Source organism: Delphinapterus leucas, chromosome 18 (assembly GCF_059928025.1).
Source record: "Delphinapterus leucas isolate spDelLeu-1000000601 "Yukka" chromosome 18, BTC_Dleu_Yukka2, whole genome shotgun sequence".
In the NCBI taxonomy this organism is placed as follows: Eukaryota; Metazoa; Chordata; class Mammalia; order Artiodactyla; family Monodontidae; genus Delphinapterus; species Delphinapterus leucas.
In genome coordinates, this window is record NC_143146.1 from 75,311,031 (window position 1) to 75,337,609 (window position 26,579).

At 44.1% G+C, this 26,579-nt stretch overlaps 1 protein-coding gene across 1 annotated transcript in view; it reads right to left on the minus strand.

Moving 5' to 3' along the window:
- Nucleotides 1-26,579, minus strand: part of ATP8A2 (ATPase phospholipid transporting 8A2) — a 444,846-nt gene that overhangs the window by 110,542 nt on the left and 307,725 nt on the right. The window contains exons 30-32 of the mRNA XM_022574515.2: nt 20,293-20,354; nt 19,578-19,634; nt 17,887-17,994 (exon numbers count right to left, since the gene is read on the minus strand). Of these exons, the coding sequence (XP_022430223.2) occupies nt 17,887-17,994; nt 19,578-19,634; nt 20,293-20,354 (227 nt within the window). The remainder of the gene's footprint in view (nt 1-17,886; nt 17,995-19,577; nt 19,635-20,292; nt 20,355-26,579) is intronic.

A 26,579-nucleotide genomic window follows, 5' to 3' on the forward strand; every position in this document is an offset into this window, starting at 1 on the left:
AACCCCTGGAAATCCAATCTGTACTGATTTCAAAGAAGAGGAGGAGCAGTCCAGGGACCTTCATCTTTTCAAATCATTAAGATTTGATCTCCGCCGGCAAAGCCTCTCCAGTTCCACTTGGTTTGGCACTTGACGCTGTATTGAGAGCCTCCCTCCCACGAGAAGCGTAAGACCATCTTCTCCGTCATTATCTCATGGTTGCAGGACCATCGGACTGATCCCCAGTCAGCTTTTTGCGGCTCAGGCCCCTGCATTCCTGCCTGAGCCCTGCAGGAAACGGAGCCTCTGCAGCTGCCAGTGTTTATTTACACACATTCCTGCCTCAAATTGAATTAATGAGCATAATTTAACTCAGCCAATGCCCTCGCCGCACTCCTTCCTTCTCTGCCCCACACGTTCCCAGGAGATCTTACTGGGATGTACTCTGGTGGCCGGAACCTAACTGAGGGCTTCTTTCCCTTTTGTGTCCCATGAACTCCAAGGCTCTGGTTAAAATGCAGATTCTAGTCCAGCAGTTCCTGGCTGGGGCCTGAGAATCTGTATTTCTAACAAGACCGCTCTCCCTCCGGTGATGCTCAGGCTGCTGGCTGGGGGCTGCAGGGGTCACTGAAAAACTCACCTGTGTTGCATATAATACGAGATGTCCTCAATGAGTCACCGAAGGCAAATGGGACCCTGTGATCCTTCTAACAAATCCGATGTAACGTAAGGTTTCTCAGAAGCATGTCCACAGGGGATCTGTTTCCCTCCTCTACCTTCTCCGTGTGTGCATAAATAACACAGAATGAGTCCTATTAAACCGCAAGGCGTATCAACCCCTAAACAGTCATATGCCGATTCCAAAGCGTAGGAGTTAAAGAAGCTGGAGTAGGTATGCTGGGACCCTTAACTTTTACACAAAAAGCAAAAGGAACCCGGCGTAAGAAACTTCAGCGTGGATGCGGTTAGATGCAGGAGGTCTGTTTATTGCACTGGGCAGACGTAAGAGGACTTTCCTGCATGCCATGTCACAGTCAGAGTGCAAGGAACTTTCTCTGAAGTCTGCAATGAAACCAGCAGATCTCCTGTGTAATTCACACACTGTCTACCTTTGCTCATTACCCCTGGCAAAAATCCTTCCAAATTCTACCAAGTGCGGCAAAGGATTAAAACAGAGAGTGGGGAGAAAAACATTCCCCCTAAGACAAAAGAAAGTAAATTAATATATTTGAAAACCACTGTCAACGTGTTGGATTTTGTGCTTCCTGGACACAAACACATGTAATACCTCCAGCAATAAATATCGTTAACCTTGGACCCAAAACTGTTTGCCCAGATCCACACGAACTTGGTATTTGGCTGCTTCGATAGAGAAAGGCTTTCAAGTCGAATTTTGCACAGAAAAGTAGAGTTGGGAATTTTCTTTTGGAGAAAAGATTGAATTTATCATGAAACATATTGCATCGAGAAACTGGTAAAATGAACCACCTTTTTACCCAAACCACAAAGACTGCAAATTCCTTTGCTGGAAAAGTTGGCTGCTCTGTTGAAAAGATTAACTTATCCTGAATAGCTTTCGAGGGGCATGCATGGGTAGATGAGATTGCATTTTCCATTTAGGGGCACAGAACTTGTAACGAGACTTAGTAACTCTTGGGAGAGAAAAATGGTAAAGATTCTTCCGGAAAACTTACATGAATTGATCTAAAGGTATTCTAGGAAGATCCTCACAATGCCTAAATTCTGCTGCAAAGCCGAAATTCATCTCAAACCGTTCATTCCCACTTAAGGTCTCACCGTAAGGATTAAGAATAGGGGAGCAACTTCCCTTGGTTTTAGTAACTGAGTTGCTCAAGTTGAAACTACTACAGTGTTTTAATTAATATGATGAAATAATGTTAATCGTATGTTTTCCCTTCTCTTTTTCTTTTTTTTGTTGCTCCTGACTTGACAGTATCCTGAAAAAACAGAGAGATTACACTTTTTAATCTGGTGGAACGTTTAGCTACTTCACACAGAGCAAGTTTGTCAAGAGGCAGAAGGAAAAGGAAATTTGTTCTTTGGACACTGACAAGTTTGATAATTATATGTCTATACGTCATTAATTTCTGATTTTACGATTATGTCTTTCTTGGGTCCTTAATGAGAAAGGCTACTTCCCAAGCCATGTCTGAGGGACCAAGGGGCTTACGGAATGGCTTCAGAATTCATGGTGACAGAGATCTGGGTAGGAGACACCTTGGCAAAACTGTGATCTATAAACTAAAATTTAAACTTAAGCCACTACAGCAGTGTACAGAAGTTCAGAAAGGCACCTGCTCTAAGAATCGTGAGAGGAGACATCCCACAGAAACTACTGCTGACTGGGACCCGGAGTCAGACGGAAGAACACGGGGCGACCGTGACTGGACTTCAAAGGGAAAATCAAGAACTGGCCTGAAAGAAGGCAAGATGTATATAAAACTAATGAATATAAACAACTTTCTGTGAAACAAAGTAAAATGACAGAGAATTCACAAACAATGCAGCTTCAAACACATCACTTTATGAGATGTTCACTGCTTACAGTTTTGAGTTTCGGAAGCTCATTCCACCCTATTGGAAGCTTAGGGGATAAAGAGGGGAACTCTGTGCCCCACCTGCCCCCAAACTGCAACTTTCTAAAATGCCAACTCCCAATCTTGGTAGTTACATAAATGATGCTGAGGACTAATTACTTTTCTTAAAAAAAAAAAAAAAAAGTTTTTAGGGGAGAAAGTGGCCTGAAATGGCATCTAGTAGATGGCAACCCATCATTAAGACCTACTCGCCAGGAGAAGGTTTTAAAAGGCTTGGATAGAATTCTCGTTCATGCCTTGTAAGAGAATACTACCTTCGTTAAATTATTCCACTAAAACTGAACCACTGTAAAAAGAAAGGATCATTTTTTCTTTTAACAAAATGAACAAATCGCCAAGTAGACAGCTTTGTTAATTATCTAAAGTTGCTTCTTCATTTTACGTTTCCGGTTCAGAACAAACTATTCTGGCATTATAAGCTATTTCCAAAATCATGATCGTCTCAGACTGTTAAAATCTCATTTAGAATCAATAAGTTTATATTGTAGAACATTATATTGTTTATATTATAGAACATTATATTGTTTATATTATAGAACATTATAATGTTCTCATGCAGTATTTCATTATTTTTGAACGGTGGAAGGAGGATTCTTTTTTTCTTTATAGCCTAGACAAGGCCCACTTTTTAATTTATTTAAAACGATTCAGTCATCAGAACGTTAACAAAAAATAAAACTCCTATGCTATTTCCTTTTGTTTCTAAGAATTAATTTTCCCACATTGATCGTAAGAAGGTAAAATTCTGACTTATTACATTACAGGACCTTTATTTATGGTCAACCTCATTCTTTCTTGATGCCGTGTCTCGGAAAATTTCTCAACAGCCCTGTAATTTCCTTCAGTGAAAATTTAAAGCCCTCTCCTTCCAGTTTCATTGCCCACGTGGCCTTCTCCATCACTTTTCAGGTCCTTCCTGTATCAATCACTTTCCCCTCCATCCTTCTCTTTTTCCCACCTCTGCTTCTTCCGGTTTTACTGGACACAGAATCACTTTACTTACTGGTTTTCTCGTCTTTCATGAAGATGCTGTACTGGGGACAAATTTCAAATCTTAAACTTTTTCTTTTCTTGTAATATCACTTTACTTGACACTAAAATTCTACGTCCCAACGAGGCTCTTGGTGTCAGATCCACTCCTGCTTCATGTCACGAGCCTGGACTGCTTCCCCATCTAATTGAGTAAGGCACAAAGCCCCAGAGAAGGTCTGTTTCTTCCATGAAATCATCTCAGATTTATCACAGGCCAGCTGCTAACGAAACTTTACCTAAGCTTGACATTTTCTTGACCAAAACCTCCTCTCCAACTGTGTGCTTGTACTTATTACTCCAAAAATACCAACCCCTTCAACATAATAATGAAAACGCTGTCCAATGATGTATTGGTCCAGGGAACTTACGTTTCTGCTAAAACGATCTGTGATCCACTAACTTCATCAGTTTTATCTCCCTTAATAAAACTGTTGGAAAATGATTAGCTTAGTACTTCCTTAAACTAGGTACTCAAAAATCCATCTCGATTTCATATTTGTCTTTTCTATAATATCACTTCCAAAACAATCACTTCCATTAAGTAATTAAACCTTATTATTAACCCTTTACAAATACCAACATCAACAGACAGTATATCGCATATATCACCCATGCAGCTAAAATAGTTCAACTAGGATTTTAACTGGAAACGTTCTTAAATATTTTTTAACTGAAAATCCTTCTTTGGGTGGGAAAAACGCATGGTTCGTGCTACTGGTGTTTTGAGCACAGTTCAGAAAATGCTAAATTCATGAATTAATCAATCACTTCCACGTGCACATCCTGTGCTAGGCTATTCCCAAATGTTTGAGTATTTGGCATCTGCTTTTGTTAACAATTCAGCAAACAGATATGAAGCACCTGTTACACCAAGCCAGATCCATTCTCCAATTCCACAGGAGAGGTGTTTAATTTTACTTTATTCATTCATTCATTTAAATATTTACTGAGTGCCAGAAAAGAGGAGAGGCAGGTACCGAGGATATACTGAAGAGCATTTACTTTCCTCATAAACTTACAATTTAGAGGAAGAAACTGATATTAGTTATGAAATCACATAAATATAAAATTTTGACGATTGTGATAAAAACCCAGAACATAAAATTTACCATCTTAACCACTTAAGTTCAGTGTAAGCTATCTCTACGTTGCTGTGCAACAGATCTCTAAAATGTGTTCATCTTGCAAAACTGAAACTCTGTATCCGTTAAACACGAGTGGCTCATTTCCCCTCCCCCCCAGCCCCTGCCGACCACCGTTCTATTTTCTGTTTCTGTGATTTTGACGACTCTCGGTACCATACAGGGGAAATCATATGGCATTTGTCTTTTAGTGACTGGCTTCTTTCACTGAGCATAATGTCCTCAAGATTCATCCATACTGTAGCGTGTGACAAGGTTTCGTTCTTTTCAGAGCCCGCATAACGTTCCATTGCCTGCATGGATCACGTTTTGTTTATCTGATCATCTGTCGACAGACAATTTGTTGTTTCGACCTCTTGGCTACTGTGAATCATGAAGCTATGAACAAAGGTGTACAAATGTCTCTTTGAGATCCTGCTCTCAGTTCTTTCGGGAATAAGAAGTGGAACTGCTCCATCCTATGGTATTTCTGCGTTTAATTTTTTGCGGAACCTCCATACTCTTTTCTGCAGCGTCCGCACCATTTTACATGCCCACCAACCGTGCACAAGGGTTCCGTTTTTCCACATTTTTGCCAACACTTGCTATTTTTTGAGGTTTTTTAAATAGTGGCCATCCTGATATGTGTAAGGTATTATTCTCATACACAAATTTTTAATTGCGGTAAATGCAAGGGAGGAGAGGTAAACTGTGTTAAAAGAACACGCACTGCGAGGGTTTCACCTTGTCAGGGACACAAGGAAAGGTACCTGTAGGAAGTAATGACTCGCCTGAGGTCTGGAATCCAGGCGAGCCCTAGCTACATAGAAGGCGGAGACCAGGGCATGCAGGAAGTGAGGGGAGCAGGTGCAAACGCACTGTGGGAGCCCAAGCAAGGCCTGCTGGGAAGTGAGGGAAGGCCAGTGCAGGTAGGGCAGGAGCAGGCTGAGGGCTGCACAGGGCTAGGGGCTTGGCAAGTGGCCTGGACCTTTACCCTGCGGGCAACGAGAAGCCAGGGGAACAACTCCATCAGACTTATGTTTTGAAATACTTTGGCTGCAGTAGAACGATGGGTCCAGACAGACTGCACGCTAAGAAACTAGTCACGAGGCTACTGCAATAGTCCAGGCAAGAAACGCCATAGCACCAAACTAACTGGGCAGGACTAGAACTGGATGGAAGGAGACACAGGTAGGAGAATGACAGGGTGCGGATTCAGCATAATGATGGGGGAAGGGGCCTGAAACTCCAGAAGGAGAAAAAGGATGAAGGGTTCGCACAATCTTAGGAATTAAGAAATCCTACTTAGAAATTGCCACTTGTTGAACAAATTAACTACCTGTTCGACACAGACCTAGTTTATTTTTGGTGGCACATGTTACAACTGCTCAGCTGGTTGCAGCAGGTCGGAAAAGAAACCAAAGGCCCATGTCCTGACCTCTTCCCTCCCACATTCAGGAGGATGTGGCTGGGGAATTAGCCAATACTTTGGAAAAACTACCTGAAGTCAGACCCACGCTTCGTAAATCTTGCTTTATAAACTCTGCTTAAAGCAATTAATAAGCAGAGATGAACAGCTCAGGGGTGCCCAGATTTTATTCTTTAGGGGAAAGCCTTGTGTAAGAGCCGAGACCCTTGTCATTGTAGGTGACGGAAATCAAAGTCAGGCACTCACACCCTGGTGCAGGGGAAGGTCCTGAGGCCAGACTTCTCCCAAGCCCCAATCTTATCTGAGCCTGGGTTTCCCACCTCTTCATCTTGCCTGCACTAAATTTAGCTTTGGAGAGTGAATCTGCTGGTGAAGAGCGGGGCTGTCCAATACATTAGCCACTGTCTGTCCAGATGTGGCTATTGAGCGCTTGAAATTGATCAGGTCTGCCTTGGGATGCGCTGCAAATCCGATATACACACTGGATTGCAAAGATATAGTGCAACGATGTAAATTATCTCAGTAATTTCTTTTAACGTGGATTATACATTGAAGTGATACTATTTTGGAAACGTTGGGCTAACTATATTAATAAAACTAGCTTAACCTGTTTCATTTTCCTTTTTTTAATGAGGCCACTGGAAAATTCAAAATTATGATGCGTCTCCCATTATACGTCTGCTGCACAGTGCTACTCAGGACCGTGTGACTCTGAGCCACGTTGAATTCTTGGCTGCAGAGAGAAAGAGGGCCCTCTTAGAAAAACTTCTATTTCCCTCCATCTCTGTTTTGAACAATCAGTTCTACCCAAGCATGCCTTCTTTTTCCTGGGGGGGTGGGGGCCGGCAGGGGAGGGGCATAGGAAGGCCACAGAAGGAGGTAAAGCCCCCTTGGTAGCCTGACTTTCCGACTTGGAAGATGCACAGTAGGGAAAGTTCACCAGCTGCTTTTCTGCAACATAACGAATTTTCCAGCAGAGATAGGAGAGCTCTCACTGCCTTAACTTGACCCAGCTGATTCTACCTTTTGTATCTGTAACTTAATGATTTCTTCATTCATTAGGACTCTTTACAGAAGTAACAGAAATCCAACTTGAATTGTCTTCTGCAAAAATGGGAGTATATTGATTTAGTGTATCTGAAAGTTCAGAGACAGCTCCAGCTTCAGGCAGAGCTGGATCCAGGCACATACTCAATGCCAGCATCTCTCAGTTCAGCTTTCCTCTGTGCTCGATTCATCCCCAGCCAGACACTCTCTTGGCGGTGGCCCCTTGCAGCTCCAGGCTGATGACATCCCTGATATATAACAAACCCAGCAGCAAGAGAGCTTTCCCCTTCCGCTATTAGTTTCTATTTAAAAAATCCTTGAATTGTCTCTAAGTGGCCTTGGTGGGTCATCATGCTGTCCCTGAATCAATGGCCATGGTCCACGAGATGAAGCTGGTAGTTGACTAGTCCTGGGTGTCCAGTCCAGACCCAGAGGTAGAGCAGAGGTAGAACCAGCACTGTTTGAATGCGCGTTCTGAAAAAGGGGACGGGACTGGGGGGGGCTGTGACCAGAAAAGGGGGAATTGGATGTAGGGCAGGTGATAGACAAGGAGATACCGCTGCGCCCATGTTGCTGCTGCTGGGCTGAGCGGGTGCGGTTGCCTTCACAGCACCCTGGGAAGGACCTGCACATCTAAATATGCCCTTCTTTCTGTTTCTATCCTTTATCAAAACCGGGGAACCCTCCTACACTGTTGGTGGAAATGTAAATTGGTGCGGCCACTATGGAAAACAGTACGGAGGCTCCTTAAGAAACAAAAATAGAGCTACGGCAATCCCACTCCTAGGCATATATCCAGAGAAAGCCATGATTTGTAAAAATACATGCACCCCATGTTCATAGCAGCACTATTCACAAAAGCCAGGACATGGAAGCAACCTAAATATCCACTGACAGATGAACAGATAAAGAAGATGTGGTGCATATATACAATGGAATACTACTCAGCCATAAAAAAGAACAAAACAATGCCATTTGCAGCAACATGGATGGACCTAGAGATTATTATACTAAGTGAAGTAAGTCAGACAGAGAAAGACAAACATCATATGATATCGCTTATATATGGAATCTAAAAAAGGATACAAATGAACTTATTTACGAAACAGAGATAGATTCACAGACATAGAAAACAAACTTATGGTTACCAAAGGGGGGTAGGGATAAATTAGGAAAAATAAATAAATAAAATGTATATTCGATTTTTTTTTTTTTTTTTTTTGCGGTACACGGGCCTCTCACCGCCGCGGCCTCTCCCGCTGCGGAGCACAGGCTCCGGACGCGCAGGCCCAGCGGCCATGGCTCACGGGCCCAGCCGCTCCGCGGCATGTGGGATCCTCCCGGACCGGGGCACGAACCCGCGTCCCCTGCATCGGCAGGCGGACTCTCAACCACTGCGCCACCAGGAAAGCCCTGTATATTAGATTTTTAGAAAAGAACAAGGTTGGAGACAAAGGAGAACGGGGTGCCGGATGAAGGACGGACCTGCATTTCTATCAAGTAAGACTCTGAAATCAATGGCCATCTCCTTATAAGAGACGCGTTGTCCTGCACTAATGATTTGTGTTTACTTTTGTGCCCATCTAAAATTTTCCATAATAAAAAGTCTTAAAATTTTTTTAAAAAATAGGTTGCAATAATTTTAAAAATCTGTGAATGAATTCGCTGGTGGTCCAGTGGTTAAGACTCGGCGCTTTCACTGCTAGGGGCCCAGGGTTCGATCCCTGGTCGGGGAACTAAGATCCTGCAAGCCTCATGGTGTGGCCAAAAAAAAAATAAAAAACAAACTTGTGAACGGAAGTGCACTATAGTTGCAGACACAGGTAACCTAGATTTCTCTTTTCCTGCCTTTAGCCAAAGCAATGCCAAACACTTACGACAGCTGCTTGATCCGGTTCAAAAAGCATACGATTTCCTCACTGAACATGTGATACCTTGCAGTGCCAAAGCAATGACAATACCTGAAGCTCTCACTTCCTTTAAGTCCTTCCACTACTCTGATGCTCCGGATGCTGTCGACAAGAGCTTTGCATGCTCATTTACACGAAATGGGGAAACCTGGGCACACGCTTCCTAGCGTGGTATGATTCTGTTTTCTCCCCTCTTAGTCTAACCTACCCTGTTATCGTTTCCTGCACGAATCCTTTATCTAGTGGCCTTTATCAGGCACCTCTCTCTCTCTTACATAGAACAAACCTAAAGAACACGCATGTTTTTGGCAGAGTGTGAGGTGGGGAGAACTACAGCTCTGGTCACCAGACGAGGCATCTCCCTCCGCAGATGTCTGAGAAGTAAAGCCCTGCAGAGAACCTCAACCCCAGGCCCCCCATGCACAATTCCACATGTTTGGAGAAAGGAAAAGTTCAAAACCACATCAAACATACTCTGCGAGCACGGCGTATAAATATTCCAAACAAACAAAATCAGCGTGTAACGTGTACTTCAATTTGCTGACAGATATTTTAAAAATTAACATCAGAATGAATGGCAAACACCAACACCACCACAAGACCTTTAACCCCAGAGAAAAATAACTCACAATCAAAGCCGCCTTGGCCTCGAATTAGCGCACAGCATCCTTGAAACGAGAGGCCAAGATAAAACAAACCGCCAAAATGGAGAGAACGGTGCAGAGGGTCGGAGGCAGAGCTAAGAAAATGAGGGCTTTCCGTAAAGCACTGAAAAAAAGGAACTCTACATTTATATTTGAAAAATTCTATTACACTGCAGGGCAAGTCACTTCAGATACAATTTAATAAAAGCAAAATTTTAAGAAGGAGTGACTGACATCTATTTGACCCCTGGTTTGCACCAACCATCACCCTAGGTGCTGGCCATCATGACAAGGTGTGCGGGTTCGTACCCTGAGGTCTAGGGGACTTGGGAAGTCCCAGATACTCCTCTCCCCAGCCTGACCGAGGTACTGGTTCTTTCTTTCGAAGCCCTCGTTTGCTCATACAGTTGTAGAGTCGATTGTCAGATGAGCTAATGCTTAACTCATTATATACGTAATTTCACAGAACATATGTATATGAACATATATTTTGTCTGGGACATAGTACTTTCTCAATAGACATCACCTACTATTACTTACACGCCTTATTTTCTTTCATGTCCTTATTAACTCCAAAGATAGATATTATCTACTACTTATACCTGACGAAACTAAGGTTCAGAAATAACACGATTATGGCTATTATGAACAACAGACTTAACTTGATAAATTTCTTAGGTACTAGGTTAATCTAGTTCAAATCCCACTTTCACCGTTAGGATTTGCAGTGAATAGGAAAGAAGTTTGAGTCGGGCCACGTTCACCCAGATCTGATTGATCCCGCGGACCTGCAGGAAGCAACCAGGAACCAGCGGGTGCCGGTCCCATCCCTGCCTGTAGGGAGAATCTGGAATCACTCTGAGGGGCGAAGGATTTCATAGAACACACTTTCTTCCTTGTTTGGTAATCAGGAAGAGAAAAAAAGAAACAGCTTGGCATGACATGTAGCGACTACAAAAGCCATTTTCAGATGGAACTCTTGTCAGATACCTGAATTTTCTGATTTTCAGAGCCCAAATATCTATGGGCCTATATTTATATTGAGAACTCCACTAGATAGCCCTGATCATATGAATGTTTCTGATTTTTCTTTTCATTATCAATGAAGAACTTTTTGTTGTAGTTGTAATTTTTTTCTAGGGATTAGTGTGGGGAGGCTTCAAGGGGGCAAAACACATATGAATGCAGGGACCCTGGATGTGGGCAAACGCATATCAACGTAGGGGCCCTGGACGTGGGCAAACGCGTATGAACGCAGGGGTCCTGGATGTGGGCAAACGTGTATGAATGCAGGGGCCCTGGATGTGGGCAAACGCATATGAACGTAGGGGCCCTGGACGTGGGCAGACGCGTATGAACGCAGGGGCCCTGGATGTGGGCAGACGCATATGAATGCAGGGGCCCTGGATGTGGGCAGACGCGTATGAACGCAGGGGCCCTGGATGTGGGCAAACGCGTATGAATGCAGGGACCCTGGATGTGGGTGACAAGAGGTACAGACACGGAGAAACCCGGAAGTCCCTACCTTCTTAATTTTGTTCATATCGCTATTTTTTCAGATAATAATGTCATCCAGAAACACAGCATGTTCCTTTTTGTAAGTTAGTCTTATTATCACACACAATGCACAAGTTGAAAACCAAAATGCAAACTGGACTTCAACCAGTAATCTGGCCACGATCCGCACACAAGAAAGTTATTTCAAACCAAGAGGCAAGTCTCCAGTGGTAGGACTTCCTACCTTACCAGGCTGACCGCTTCTCACCCTAGCCGGGCCCCATGCTCCTGAAATACGTTCTTTGAGGAAAATAGGACCAACTCTATCCAATATTGCTGTATTAAAGATAATTCCAATGAATTTACGACATTCATATTAGGTGTTTCTGGGATGTTATCATCTAAAACACTCATAATTGCAACACTCGAGTAATTTGTTACCAAATCCTTAAATAAATCTACAAGCACCTAACTTTGAGTATAATATATCATGCGATATTAAAGCCTTAGGCCTGTTTTTTAAAAAAATCACCTATTTCCTTAGTTGCCCTTATACCGGTGAACATAAGAGAAACATCCCGACATCCACAGGAGGCTGGAGAGTGTTTCCTGACACCTGCTTCTCACTGAGGCTAGGCAGCCCTGACAGGACGCTCCTGCGAGGGCCCTCTCGGGGGGTAGCCTTCGAGGCCGGCGGCATCTGCTATCTGGACAACTGTGTAAGAGACTTTGCCTGTTTTTGCTGTTTCTGTCAGTTCTTTCATAGCGGCGGTCGGATTCTGGAGCTAGCGTCTCTCGTTGTGGTGAACGACAACCCCAGGCAACTTTACCAGCTGCGCATGACAGGTCACGTCTCCGATGGGTTTCTTTCAGAAGCAAACATGCTTCTTTGCCAGAAACCCCCAGCGAACGTCTCCTCGCGTCTCCTTCAGGGTTTTGAACCACCCATGACAGCATGGGGTTGGGATCAAGCTCCCTGCTGCACTTAGGGATGGAAAGGGCTCCCTGAGCAGTTGGGTGCTTGCACAGGAGCTGGAATGGGATACAAACCGGGCCCCTCACCAAAGGGGGAAGCAGGATGGGTGCTGGGGACAAATGACCATGTCCCACGCCACAAAAGTTAACCTGAGGACAGGTCCTCTCCTGGCCCTCCGGCTGGCCTCTGGCCAACATAGATGTTCTGGAATGTTCTGGAATGTTCCGAGCAGAGATGGCCCTTACCCCTGCTTCTCGGCTTACTTCCTAGAGCACAAGCAACCTGGAAACAAAAACGGTCTTTTTATATTTATATGGAAAATACCCAGGCCTGAGATTTTGCTCAGCTGCAAAGTCCAGGAGAAAGCCAGCACGTAGGGAAGATGACTAATTAATCTCTTTGATCCAAGGGCGGCACCGTGACAACCAGCCCTCGTCCTGCCCACTTGCAGTCCATAGGGATTTGCACTATGTATACAAAGTGTGTATATAAAACTCAAAAGTAAACTCAGTCCTGGATTTAGGATTAAAAAAAAAAGGCTGCCCTATGTCAGAAGCTAGCTGGAGCCTGGAGCGTGGCACTGCAGACAGAGTTAGCAGTCTGTAGGCTTTGAAGTGAAAGGCTTTCCCCCTCTTTTACTAGCCATGAAAAGAACTTTAAAAGAAAAGCATTGGAGTTGGTGAGGAGTATTTTTCCGTGGCGAACGATGTAACGTCCTCGGGTATAATCCTCTATTTAGAAAACCGGGGCCTTACAGCTGACACCACACCACCTGCCGGCCCTCACAGACCCACTGCTCAGAGAAACAGGGCCCTGGTGGACATTTAAAGATGCTGTCTTCTCCTGGAACCCCCAGCACTGGCTTGAACATTGTCATGGGGTCATATTTTAGGTGTTGTGAGCAGGGGCTCTCTAACTTTAAGTGGAAGAATAGTCTGGAGACTTATCAAAATTCAGAGGCTGGGGCTCCAGGTGCAGGGATTCTGAGTGTGTGTGTGTGTGTGTGTGTGTGTGTGTGTGTATGTGTGTTTCAAGTACATATTTTTTTTTTGGTGGGGAAGGAGGTTGTCATTTTAACAAGCAGCCCAGGTGATTCAGATGTAGGTGGTCAGTGGACCCTACTAAGAAACTTCACATCAAGAACCTGTAAAATGTTAAAAATAAAACAAACAGGGCTTCCCTGGTGGCGCAGTGGTTGAGAGTCCGCCTGCCGATGCAGGGGATGTGGGTTCGTGCCCCGGTCCGGGAGGATCCCACTATGCCACGGAGCGGCTGGGCCCGTGAGCCATGGCCGCTGAGCCTGCGTGTCCGGAGCCTGTGCTCCGCAACGGGAGAGGCCACAACAGTGAGAGGCCCGCGTACCGCAAAAAAATAAATAAATAAATAAAACAAACAACAACAACAAATCAAAAAGAAAAAAAAAAGAACCTATAAAATGTTGAAATTCTTTAGCCAAAAGAAATGGGAGTTTAAGTCACAATATTCCTATTTATAAAGGCTCAAGAAAATAATTTATCACTGCAAGATAAAGAAGAACAGGCATGTCTTACTATTCATTCCCACAGGTACTCCTATTATATCTCCACCATAGTCCTCTGAGATAACTAGGTCGGGTAATAGTATTCTGACTTTGCTGATAAGGAAATAAAGCAGGTTAAGTGATTACCACAGGCTCCAAAGTTAGTTGCGGCAAGTCTCTTGACTTTTAAACAAAGGTCAAATAAGAGGCACACCCTCAGAGACCCCCAGAGTAGTAAGCCTTGAGAAATACATGAAGAAAATAAAAGCCCATTTCCTGATCCAGGTGTAGATCAAGTTTTCCTCACCTCTCTAATTCAAAACCCTACTTCAGCAGGCAACTCTGCGCTAAAGAACGTTGATAGTTTTCCACCCACAGGCCTTGGCTATGGGGACCCATCATGGAGAAGCTTACATAACCCATGGTTACGATACTGGCAGAAAGGAAAACACACGGTCCCGTATGGAAAAACCTCATCACATATTTTTCCCCAGCTGAGGGCTGTGGCATCACCCAGGACAGACATAACCGGAGTTTCTAAGTTTCTAATTCACTTTAGGTGAATTCACTGTGGGCCTAGGAAAATGGAAAAACAGGGTGCCCCCTTAAGATCCCACAAATGCTGACTGTTCTCAGGAGAGGAAGGATACAGAGGACTCTTTTATTTTATTTTTTAAATTAATTAATTAATTTGTTTGTCTTTATTTTTGGCTGTGTTGGGTCTTCGTTGCTGCCCGTGGGCTTCTCACTGCGGTGGCTTCTCTTGTTGCGGAGCACGGGCTCTAGGCATGCGGGCTTCAGTAGTTGTGGCTCGCGGGCTCAGTAGTTGTGGCTCACGGGATCTAGCGCTCAGGCTCAGTAGTTGTGGCGCACGCGCTTAGTTGCTCCGTGGCGTGTGGGATCTTCCCGGACCAGGGCTCGAACCCGTGTCCCCTGCATTGGCAGGTGGATTCTTAACCACTGTGCCACCAGGGAAGCCCCAAAGGACTCTTTTGATTCGAGAAATTTCCACTGGGACTTCCTGACGCACTGGTTGGCTTTCATGGACCACACTGTGAGGTGCTTCAGGGAAGATGAAGGTGCTTTGATAGTGGAAAATCCCCCCCACACTACAGCCCTCCCTCCCTTTGCACTCAGGGCAAAACCTGCCTTTTCCTCATGAGAAAAACTCCACATATCGTGGACAAGACAAAGAAATAGTCAATCGAATTGGTTTAGGAAACCCCAGCAGAAACGATGTTTCTTTTCAACAGTTTAGGATGCTACGAAGAGACAGAACATTTTGTGTGAGGTCTATCTCCGGCTCCTAAGTGAGAAATGCCGTTTGCCACCAGACACTAGTTTAATTCTACAGCTCAAAAGAACCATGTTCCTTTGCCAAAACCCTACTGCTTCATGAACGACAAGAAAATGGTTTATAAAAGTCACTAGAAACATTCTTATAATAATAACAACACTAATTTTTAAAAAGCAGCCTTTTCCCAGAATACCATCACCCCTAAGCATTCACCAACCGTCTTCGTCAGCTTGGGCTGCTGAAACAAAATACCACAAAGCGGGTGGCTTTATCGACAGCAGAAATTTATTTCTCCCCAGGTTTGGAGGCTGGATGTCTGAGATCAGGGTGCCAGCCTGCCTGGGTTCTGGTGAAGACCCTCTTCTGGGTTGCAGACGTGTAACTTCTTGCATCTTTTTTTTTTTTTTCCTGCTGTTTCTGTCAAGCGTTTTTTAAAAATTGAAGCATAGGTGAATTACGATACTGTGTTAGTTTCAGGTGTACAGCGAAGTGATTCAGTTACATGTGTGCGCATGTACATATATTTTCAGATTCTTGTATCTTCACGCTGCAGAGGACGAGTGAACTGGCTCTCGGGCCTCTTCTCATCAGATCACTAATGCCTCCCAAAGGCCCTACCTCCATGCTGGAGGCTGAGGTCAGGCCTTCAACATGAAGTTGAGGGGAACACAAGCATTTAGTCCACAGCCCCAGCCCAGAACGAAAGGGATGTACATGGCTCCGCCATATTTTCAACTTCCCCCAAAGGAGCTGCCTCCTGTCACTGACTGCCCCTCTTTCTTTATGACAGTACATCACCCCTCTGGAGACAGCAGAAAGCCTGTCTGAGATTTCAGGCTTGTTTAGCCACTCTCCACCCAAGTGATTCTTCGTAAGTGTTAAAAAAAAAAAAAAATTAAAAAAAGACTTCCCTACCACTTTTCAGAGAATGATGGCGGCAGACACAGGGTGAAGGAGCATTAAAGTTGGCCTTGACATTGTTTTCTGATACCCTGTCTCCACTGAGAGCTCCATCCTGGAGCAAGATGAGAGAAAAGAAAGAGCTCTTTCAACACAGACAGCGGATTACCCACCCGGCCGCCCCGGAATGTGAAAATTACAGTAATATCTCCTTCCATGTCTAATGAAAACCTCAGTCTCAGCCAGCGATGGCTGATTTCAAAGCAACATCGTCTGCCTCATGGAAACAGACCAACCAACCAAAACGCTGAAACGACGTGGTTTATGTTAAAAAAAAATCTTTTTATACCCAAGTGAAATGTGATTTAATACTACAGTTTCTTTGCTTTTGGATGGTAGGAATAGCTCATTCGATTTTTTCGGGAAGTCCCCAGCTATGGAAATTTCACCATTTATGCTGAGCCTGCAAACCATACGGGCATGCAACCCGGACACTGAAAACGTGGCGTGTCAGTGACTACATGGTAGATGGTCCCTCCACACTTCAAAAGTCAACCTCCTGACGGGCTGGTGACCATCTTAATGTCTGAACTGGAGTCCCTGGTGCCGGCGTACACAGAGGGGTCACTAGAGCATCCCTCCGTGGATGCAGCCCACCCAGTATGACCTCACGTGGAACAGCTGCTGGGCATGTATCTAGACTTGGGAAGGCCCAGAGTTTGGGCTCATTTCTGCAGAGTAAGTGAGGCAAAGATGGTGGCCTGATGTGCCATGCACAGGCCTGCTCCTAAAATATGTAGTCCTGGGGCAGGAACCAGCAGGAGCCCCCAACCCACAGTCCTTCTCTTCCCACGTTGGTTCTGACTCACGGTACAAGCGTCCTCATGCAAACGTGGGTGGGTGTCCCAGAGCAATCCTCCAGTGGACCCAGCACACATCACCCCCCTACAAAGTAAGCTGTCCTTGGGCCCAAGGGTGCGCTCCGGGCCTGGATCCGGGGAGAGAACCAGGCAGGCCTGGTGAGTAGGCTTCTGGCCATTTGGAAGACTCGGGGTCCTGGGAACCCGGGGAATGCACTAGAGTCGGGATGCTGCCCTCGCCCCACGACTGCCTGCCCTGTGAAAAGGGACACGCCCAGCCAGGGACCACCAGCGCAGAGACCTCCAAAGGACTTCAGATGTAAAGAAAAAAGAAAATGCAATGTCTTCATAAACATTCTGTGTCCCTTACTACCAATCACATATTCTTTTGTAAACCCTGAAAAATTTCCCAGTAAAACAAAATTTACAGCTTCATTTGCAAACTGAGGGCATTTGGAACCCAGGGCTTTCAAGGTCCTCTTCAGACCCGATCCTGTGGGATCCTAAGATCCAGGGTGTCAGTGGAGATGGCTCCATCTCAAACACTAGACAAAGATAATATAAAAGACGAAAAAAATAAAATCTAAAGGATTTTAGATTTTAGCATAAAGGTCTTCAACCTCCACCTCTCCAGTTAAGAGATGAACAGTGAGATATTCTGCTTAATTAATGATCTGGTTAGTAGAGTGGTTAGATCTATCCTTCACAGGTGACTAATTCTCACCTAATCAAAGTATAATAATACCCAACATGGAAACCACAATCAGCGTAATCATGGGGTTATGAATGACCCCAAACATCTCCTGTTTTCCAAGTCCAGTGAACTGTACACGAGACCTGTAATTAACACGCAATTCATTAAGGAAATGGGGACGCGGGTAGGTCATTAAGTCGACAGTTTATGTAACAGTTAAAATTTCCAAGGCTATTTCTGTGGCCTGGACAACCTCTTCCAGGGGCTTCGATTTGGTTTGTTTCCCACCTGATACATTTTGACGGAAGCTGGCAACACCAACCTGTCCTGAGACAGGGAAAGCCCACAGTTAATAGCACTGACCTGTCCTTTCATATCTGGAGCGATGGGAATGGTGGGCCAGATGGTTGAGTAGATGCCAAAAAACACCAACCAGATGAGCATGCTTCCCCAGACGGCCAGGTGACTGAACTACAGGAGAAAACAGACACTCAGGCAGGGTTCTCTGCTGAGCCAGTAGCCACCTGCACCAGCCACGGCAGCAGCCCTGGGTCCACGCCACCTTTCTTTATGGAAAGATTTCTACTAGACACCGGTTGAGGGTTTAAGTGACTAGTGGCCCCAAACTATCCTGAAGAGGAAAGTGCTTTTTCCACCACAGCTGACCGTCCTGTAGACCCATCCTACAGTGCTACCAGGCTCCTTTCTGTCCCTCGCCAGTGTTCACTCCACTTTGGAGCGGAATAAATAAGGTATCATTGCTCTGGTAAGAGGGCGTGGGACAGACAAAACGAACAAGATGGGTTTATTTATCATTTTGAGACTTTGTTCATTTTCCAAAGAACTTTTAAAAAATGTGGAATGGATATATCCCTTAGCGATAACACTCAAAGCATCTACTGAGTTGCGAATTTCTTCTCCTCTGTCCTCTTGCAAGGATGATCCTTGACATCTTTTCAGCCACACTCCATGATCTAATCCAGCATGAGCCTCTGCCAGCTGCTTAAAAAATCTGACCACTGCTCGCCACCTCCTCACGTCCCAGGCTAAGCCACTAGCCCCTCTCACCTGGATTCATTGCCTCTGTCTCTCAACGAATTCTCTGCTTCCACATTCACCTCCCACCCCACTCCCAATTAATGAGCACAGAATCAGAAGCCTATTTAAACAGCAGAGACGAACGTGAAACATTGGCCATAATCCTCAAAAGTTGGAAATAACCAAAATGTCCAAAACTCGGGACTGATTCAATAAGGGATGGGATATTGATAAAACTCAATACTCTTTAATCATGAACTATGACCTTGTAGAAGTACATATATATATATATATATATATATTTTAATTTATTTATTTTTGGCTGCGTTGGGTCTTTGTTCCTGTGTGCAGGCTTTCTCTAGTTGCGGCGAGCAGGGGCTACTCTTCATTGTGGTGCGGTGGCTTCTCTTGTTGTGGAGCACGGGCTCTAGGCGTGTGGGCTTCAGTAGTTATGGCGCACGGGCTCAGTAGTTGTGGCGCATGGGCTTAGTTGCTCTGCAGCATGTGGGATCCTCCCGGACTAGGGATCGAACCTATGTTCCCTGCACTGGCAGGCAGATTCTTAACCACTGCGCCAAAAGGGAAGCCCAGACTCTGTGTTTTGTAATACGTTGTCTTATTAAAAATATACACAGAGAACAAAGTCTGGAAGGTTGTACAGGAAATATTAACAGTAACTATATCTTGGTGGTAAAATTATGGAAATTAAAAATTCCTCTTTCTGTCTTTCTGTATTTTCTTTGTGTGTGCGATTTTTTTTTTAATACAATGCACATATACACTGGAAATGAGCTGACTGTTAACAGCTTAGAACTGTATTAAGTGCTCAGCAAACGAATCATCAGGGAATTCTGGTTTGCAAATGTGCCCTGATAAAGATCAAACCACAATTTTTACATGCAAAATTTAAAATAAGGCAGCTAGATATTGTTTACTGTTTTCCTGGGGCTTAAAAAGATACTACACCATAAAAAATATCTATAGTGGGTAGAGAAATAATTCTAGAGAAAACTTACTTTTGTCCAAGCTGTAGTCTCCAAACCGGCTTTCAGGCAAACAGTAACAACAACATACTGTGAAAGAAAGAGGAATTTGGGAAATGCGTTATCCTCACTTATTTTCACTTCCCAGAAGAAATCCCAAATCCTCCCCAGAGGCAGTTTCTCCGGGGCGTCTGGACTTTGAAAGTGCCATCTTGGTAGCTAATTCTCTGGGGGTCAGTTTTAGGAAAATTACAGGCAGGTTCTTATAAGAAAAGTCCTCATTTTAGTGATTGACTTCTCACAAGTAATAGTTACTTTGCCCTTTTCTTAGCTTGGAAGATTTGGGGGAAATCACCTTCCCTTGGTGTTGGTTTTGTTTTTCTTCCCCGCCCCCAACAAGTACACGTGAAACGGTCATCTGAAGAATGGGGAATCTGCTGATCACCTGTCCAGAAATCTTAACTCTGCATAATCTTCACTCAAATATGAGGTAAGCATTTCACAAGGACTCTGAGCTCTACGTGTTGCCAAATCTTGGCTCCCTGTACACCAATGGCGAACAGAAATACGGAGACAGAGTAGGAAATAGAAAAGAGTAGCTTCATTCCTTTTGCCAGGCAAGATAAGGAATCTATAATATGTAGTTTAAAGATGTGAAATAAGTCATAATGACAAAGGCTGTATATACAGGGAGAGGTGAAACCCACACGTGCCATCTAAGAAAGATTCAACAAACAGGTAAACTTACCGTATAAACGATATTTCCAACAAATAAATAGTCTGTGGCATGACCATTGGCCAACACAGTATCTGAAAAACAAAGAGGTTACAATTACCCTCCAGAGCAGAGCACTGCAATCTATTTTATTCAGAATGTAAAAACAGAACTTTAGAGACATTGAGGGAATTTCGAAAATTGCATTGTCTGTGATTCTAATGCCTCCTTTTTCTAACTCTGCATTTCTTCACCTTATATTTTTGCCAAGTGAAGCAAACAAACAAAACCAGGTTTCCAACAAACCGAACAACCAAACCCTTGATCTGTGTGGAAATTTACATTTTCATACAGATTCAAATCTCCCTTTTGTCAGTTAGAAAAAGGAACAGTATAAAAACATATTAATCTGTCTTTGTGGGTGCCAGTATTAGACCTTTTCCATGTGTTCATTTACTAGTCGTCTTTAATTTCCGCTAAATGGGAATTATAGGCCAACAGCAAAAGATAGCTACACGAAACAAAATGAGTTCATGATTACTGAACTCAGAGAATTGAAAAGAATATTCACTACTTGTGTTCCCTGTCAACTTCTGCGTGAACTTCTGGAGTCTATAAACGGGTGAATGCAAACCACCCAGTGAGAGATGCCTAGACAATACAACTAGGATTCTGAAGCTTTAATTTTATAGCTTTCCAATGTTTTCTTCGTAAGGATGACTATTACAGCGTACATAACAATCACTAAGGCAGAACTCTACGAGAATTGTCTAGTTTGGGTCAGCCTGCTGTGAAAAGTCTGGTTTCTACCCTGAGGGGTCAAAGCCTGTTTTAAGATCAGAAATAGTTTCTTTGGGTGACACTGCCAATCCCCTTTTATTCTCTTTTATACTCATCTGTGGCCTACAGGCCAAGTGTATAGGGATTTTTCTGTTCAAATTTCCAACCCAGTAGCTGTTGTACACACATATTTGGGCTCACCAATTTACCCAACTGTTTGTTGAAGAATCTGATTCTTATTAAAGAATCAAGATCCTTTTAGTTTCGCAAACACCGTAAGGATCAAGTACCATCACAGGGAAAATCTGGTAGTGGTGGGACCCTGCATCCAGCCACAGGGCAGGCCCTTTCTGCTAATTCTAGATAAGTAAATTTGTGGATAAGGACAGATGAACCCACAAAGTGACATCACGGGCTGCGTTAGGTACTGGCCTAAACCCAGGGATTGCTCCTGGGGACCGTGACAGTTATCCTAGGGTGGCCACCGACTTCAAAAGGATTAATCTCAAAGCCTAGGGGAGACATGGTGAAGGGAGAATCAAAACTCAGGCAGGACTTCATTAAAAAGGAAGGAAGGAAAACAATGATCAGAAAAGTAAAGAAGAGGCTACGTTAAGCTCGAGAAGGCCACAAGTTGATATATTGGCAAACAGCTATTCAAAACTGTAAGGGTTTGCATTTTAGTAACTGGCCCTAAGATTGCTTTAATAATAAAGACGACACTTTTAAAGAAAAGCCTCAATAAAGGAACACTTGAGATTAGACAGGAGACCATTGCTTTGATTCTAACAGAGATGATAGCTGTGAAAGGGGTAACATTAGTCTTTTATTTACAGGACAAATATTTATTTAAAGCCTACTTTAAAGTGGGAAGTGGGGAGACAAGATCCCTGTCTCCGTGGAGCTCCCAGTACAGTGAGGGAGACAAGACAAAAACACACAAAGACGTAGAAGGTATGGAATAGAGAGGTATGGAATAGAGACGGACGGGGCTGCTACTTTAGACAGGGAGTCCCGCAAAAATCTCTTTGAGGAGGTAACATCTGAGCAGATCGCAATAGTTCAAGGGAGTTAAGTGAACATCTGGGCTAGAGCATTCCAGGCAGAGGACTGGCCAACAGTCTGAATACAGACAGCAATGATGAGTTCAAAGACCATCACAAAGGCCAGTCTGGCTGCAGACTCTGGGGAGAGCGCCCAGACAGTAAGAAGGGGCCAATTAACACAGGTCACAGTGAGGAGCTCGAATTTCTCTGTTAACTACGACAGGAAACCAGAGAGTAAAATGGTATGAGTTACATTCTTAAGGGAATAGTCCAGCTTTTATGGGAGAACAGATCCTGGACGACCAAGAACAGAATAATAACAGATGCAATTCCAGTTTGGAAATGATTGTAGCAATCCATCCAGGAGGATGATACTGGTGGCATGCAGAGTTGGGTCCAATATGGTAGCCTTGAGCTGCTGTTTACATTTAAATTAATTAAAATACAATAAAAAAATTCAGTTCCGGCTAGGGATTGGGGAGGAGGGGGGAATGAGGCATTACTGCAGCAAGTGTACAGCGTTTCAATTTAGGTTGATGAAAAGATTTTGGAATAGATTATTGGTGATGGCTGTAAACATTCTGAATGTAATGCCTCTGAATTGTATACATAAAATGGACCATAGAACTAAAACCAAAAAGCTCTAGGATAAAACATAGGATTAAATCTTTATGGCCTTAGATTTGGCAATCGTTTCTTAGCTTTGGCACCAAAAGCACCGTGACAAAAGAAACAAGTAGATCAATTAGACTTCATCAAAATTAGAAACTTTTGTGCTTCAAAGGACACCATCCTGAAAGTGAAAAGACAAACCTCCGGAATGGAGAAAATATTTGCAAATATTTATCTGATCAGGAACCTGTATCCGGAATACAAAAACAACTCTTACAGCTCAACGGTAAAAAGACAACACAATTTAAAAGTGGGAAAAGGCTCTGCACAGAAATTTTTCCAAAGAAGAGGTACCGATGTCCAAGTACATGAAGGGATGCTCAACGTCATTAGACACCAAGGAAATTCAAAACCAAAAACCACGAGATATCATTTCACACCCACCAGGGTGGCTATGATACAAAAGATAGATAGTACAAGAGGTGGCAGAGGATGTGGTGAAATTAGGACCCTCAGACACTGCTGGTGGGAAAGGAAAATGCTGCAGCCATTGTGTAAAACTGTCAGGCAGTTCCTCAAAAGGTTATGCCTAGGGACTTCCCTGGTGGCACAGTGGTTAAGAATCTGCCTGCCAATGCAGGGGACACGGGTTCGATCCCTGGTCCAGGAAGATCCCACATGCTGCTAAGCAATTAAGCCTGTGCACCACAACTACTGAGCCCACGCTCTAGAGCTCGTGTGCCACAACTACTGAGCCTTCGAGCCACAACTACTGAGCCCACATGCCACAACTACTGAAGTCTGCACCAAAACTACTGAGCCTGTGCTCTAGAGCCCGTGAGCCACAACTACTGAGCCCACGTGCCACAACTACTGAAGCCTGCACCACAACTACTGAGCCTGTGCTCTAGAGCCCGTGAGCCACAGCTACTGAGCCCGCGAGCCACAACTACTGAAGCCCACGTGCCTAGAGCCCGTGCTCCGCAACAAGAGAAGACACCACAATGAGAGGCCCGCACACCGCAACGAAGAGTAGCCCCCGCTCGCCGCAACTAGAGAAAGCCCGTGCACAGCAACAGACACCCAATGCAGCCATAAATAAGTAAATAAATAAAATTAAAAAGCAAACAAACAACGTTATGCCCAGTTACCATATGACCCAGCAATTCCACTTCTAGGTACACACCCAAGAGAGATAAAATCGTGAATGAAACACACAAAAACTCATACATGAATGTTGATAGCGGCATCATTCACAGAAGTCCACCAAGGGAGAAAACGTGGACTATGCCTACAGTGGAGTATTACTGAGCTATTAAGAGGAATAAAGTACTGGTACGTGCAACGACATGGGTGAACCTTGAAAAATCTTACGCTAAGTGAAAGGAGCCAGTCACAAAAGGCCGTGTATCATACGACTCTACCAGTGTGAAATGTCCACAATAGGCAAATCTATAGAGACAGCAAGTAGATTAGTGGTTGCAGGAGCTGAGGGTGTTTGGGTGGGAACGGAGAGTGGGTGCTGATAGATATGGAGTTTCTTTTGGGGGTGATGAAAATGCTTGAACATTGATTAAGGCGATAGCTGCAAAACCACGTGAATACATTAAAAACCATAGAACTGTACAATTTAAATGGGTGTGAGGCAGGCAAGACAGGGCGGGGCCCAAGGACAGCCTCTTCATGTATAGGCATTAGACAAAAAGCAAAGCCACTTCCTTGTTCTGCACTTAACGAGGCCATGACTCATAGAGGAACAGCATCTAAAACAGAAACTTTGTAGCATCTGAGCGAGAAACTCCGCAGCATGAAAACCATGGAGCGCGCGCCACCGTCAGGTAGGAAACAGACAGGCTTTGGGGTGACCTGCTGCAGCTGGTTTCATGCTGACCCTTTGAGATAAACGATAATACTATCAGGATGATGAGCCCTCACTGGATGAGAGACTGCACAGCCCACGCAGCCCCCTCACTCTTGTGGTCGAGAGGAGGTCCCGGCCAGACACATGCACAGAAGGGGTCTCAAGTCGTCCTCTGGTAACCTTGGCCGCATTGTAATATCCTTATAAAATCATTAGCATTGTGGTTTTGAACCCCGCCCCCCAAATCAGGTGAATTGTATGGTATGTAAATTATATAGCAATAAAGCTGTTATTAAAAACATTCAGTTCCTCAGTCACACATAACCACGTTTCAGATGCTCAGTCGGTAGCCACGTGGCTTACGGCGACTGTCCCGGAGAGCATGGATGCAGGACATCTCCACCATCACACAAGTTCTGGTGGACACTGCAGGCCAGTGCGTATGTTGGAAGCAGAAGGAAGTGACAACTTTTGGCACGTATTCTGAACAGAGAGATGACAGCATTTGTTTTTGATCTGGGTGGGGGTGAGAGAGAATGGGAAGAATCAACAGAGATTTTGAGGTTTGGGGTCTGAGTAACGAGGTGAACCGTGGTATCATTCACTAGGTCATATTAACGCGGGAACGCTGATGAAAAGGGCGGCCCATGAAAACTCGGTACCATGTGATCGATGTCTGAAATTTACAACAGGAAGAAGAGACAGCAGTGAAGCACGTGCTATTAGGAAGAGAGACAAAAGGATATTTGGAAAAATGAGGTGGAGAGAAGGAGTTGGGTTAGTAGAAAAAGCTCCCAGTAATGAGGGTTAGAAGACCTTGTTCAGCCCCACTCTCTTGTTCCAGCTTTGCCATGATTTCGTATTTTAACATTTTAGGTTCTGGGTCTCAGCGTCCACACCTACAAAATGGGGGTGGTTCTATCAGATACAGACAATGATGACTGAATTATCACCAAGGTTTTTTTAGGTAGAAAATGCTAAGATTCTAAGGTCCATGTTCTTAGCTGCTAAATCAGGGATTCAGTGGTAGAAACCTGAGAGCTTCAGAGCTTCGTCCTGTTCGTTTTAGCTCAGGATGGATTTCCTAACCTCAGTCTCATCCTATGTGTTCACGAATGAAGAAAAGACCCTTTCATTGAGAAAAGCAGTGATCTGAGGGCCCTGAAGTTCTACCTACACGAACCCCCGACAGAGTCTAGAGAAAACTCTGGTCAGATGAAAGAGTTAGAAGGGCTAGGAGACTAAGCTGAAAACCAAGGTTTACAATTATGGCTTGACAACTTGTGAATTTCCTTTTGATGGTAATATTTCAAATGCTGGTTGATTCATGTACTAAAAGAAATTAAATATACAAAGCATTTGTCTAAATATGGAGGGCTTAGAATGTGTTTCATATTTTAAGGATATACAAATAGTGAACAAAAAACTGTTAGACATTGTTAATTCTACATGGAAAATAGATAACATATGTTACTAAGTATAAGACAGGCTCTGTTCTAAGCACATTACCTACGTGAGTAAGTACTTCTTTAATGCTCTGACAATGCTATGAAATGGTATTATGGCCTGCATATTTCAGATGAGGCAACTGGGGCAGCAAAGAGAAGCTAAATGACATGCAAGGTCACACGCTTAGTGAGAAACTGTAAGCTTTGTAATACAAGATTGTTTTCATTAACTGAGTTAGAAAAATGGACCCCAAAGGAGAAAAGAAGACAACTTCAAGGGCAAAAATAGACTAAGAACTCTTTTGAAATACCAACACCTAACAGGGAGGAACTTTCTAGCAGAGAAATAGGTGGAAAGAAAATGAGATTTCACACGGCAGAGATTCTGTACAACCCAGGGCACAAGTGCGGGAAGCAGCAGTAGCCCCTTGAGATCTGGCCTTTTAGTTTGAGTTCATTAGTCCGGAGCTGCTCATCTCAGCACTGCTGACATTTTTCTAGGTAATTCTTAGTTGCGGGGCTGGGGGGCGGCACCGTCCTGTGATTATAGAGTGTCTGGCAGCACCCCTGGCC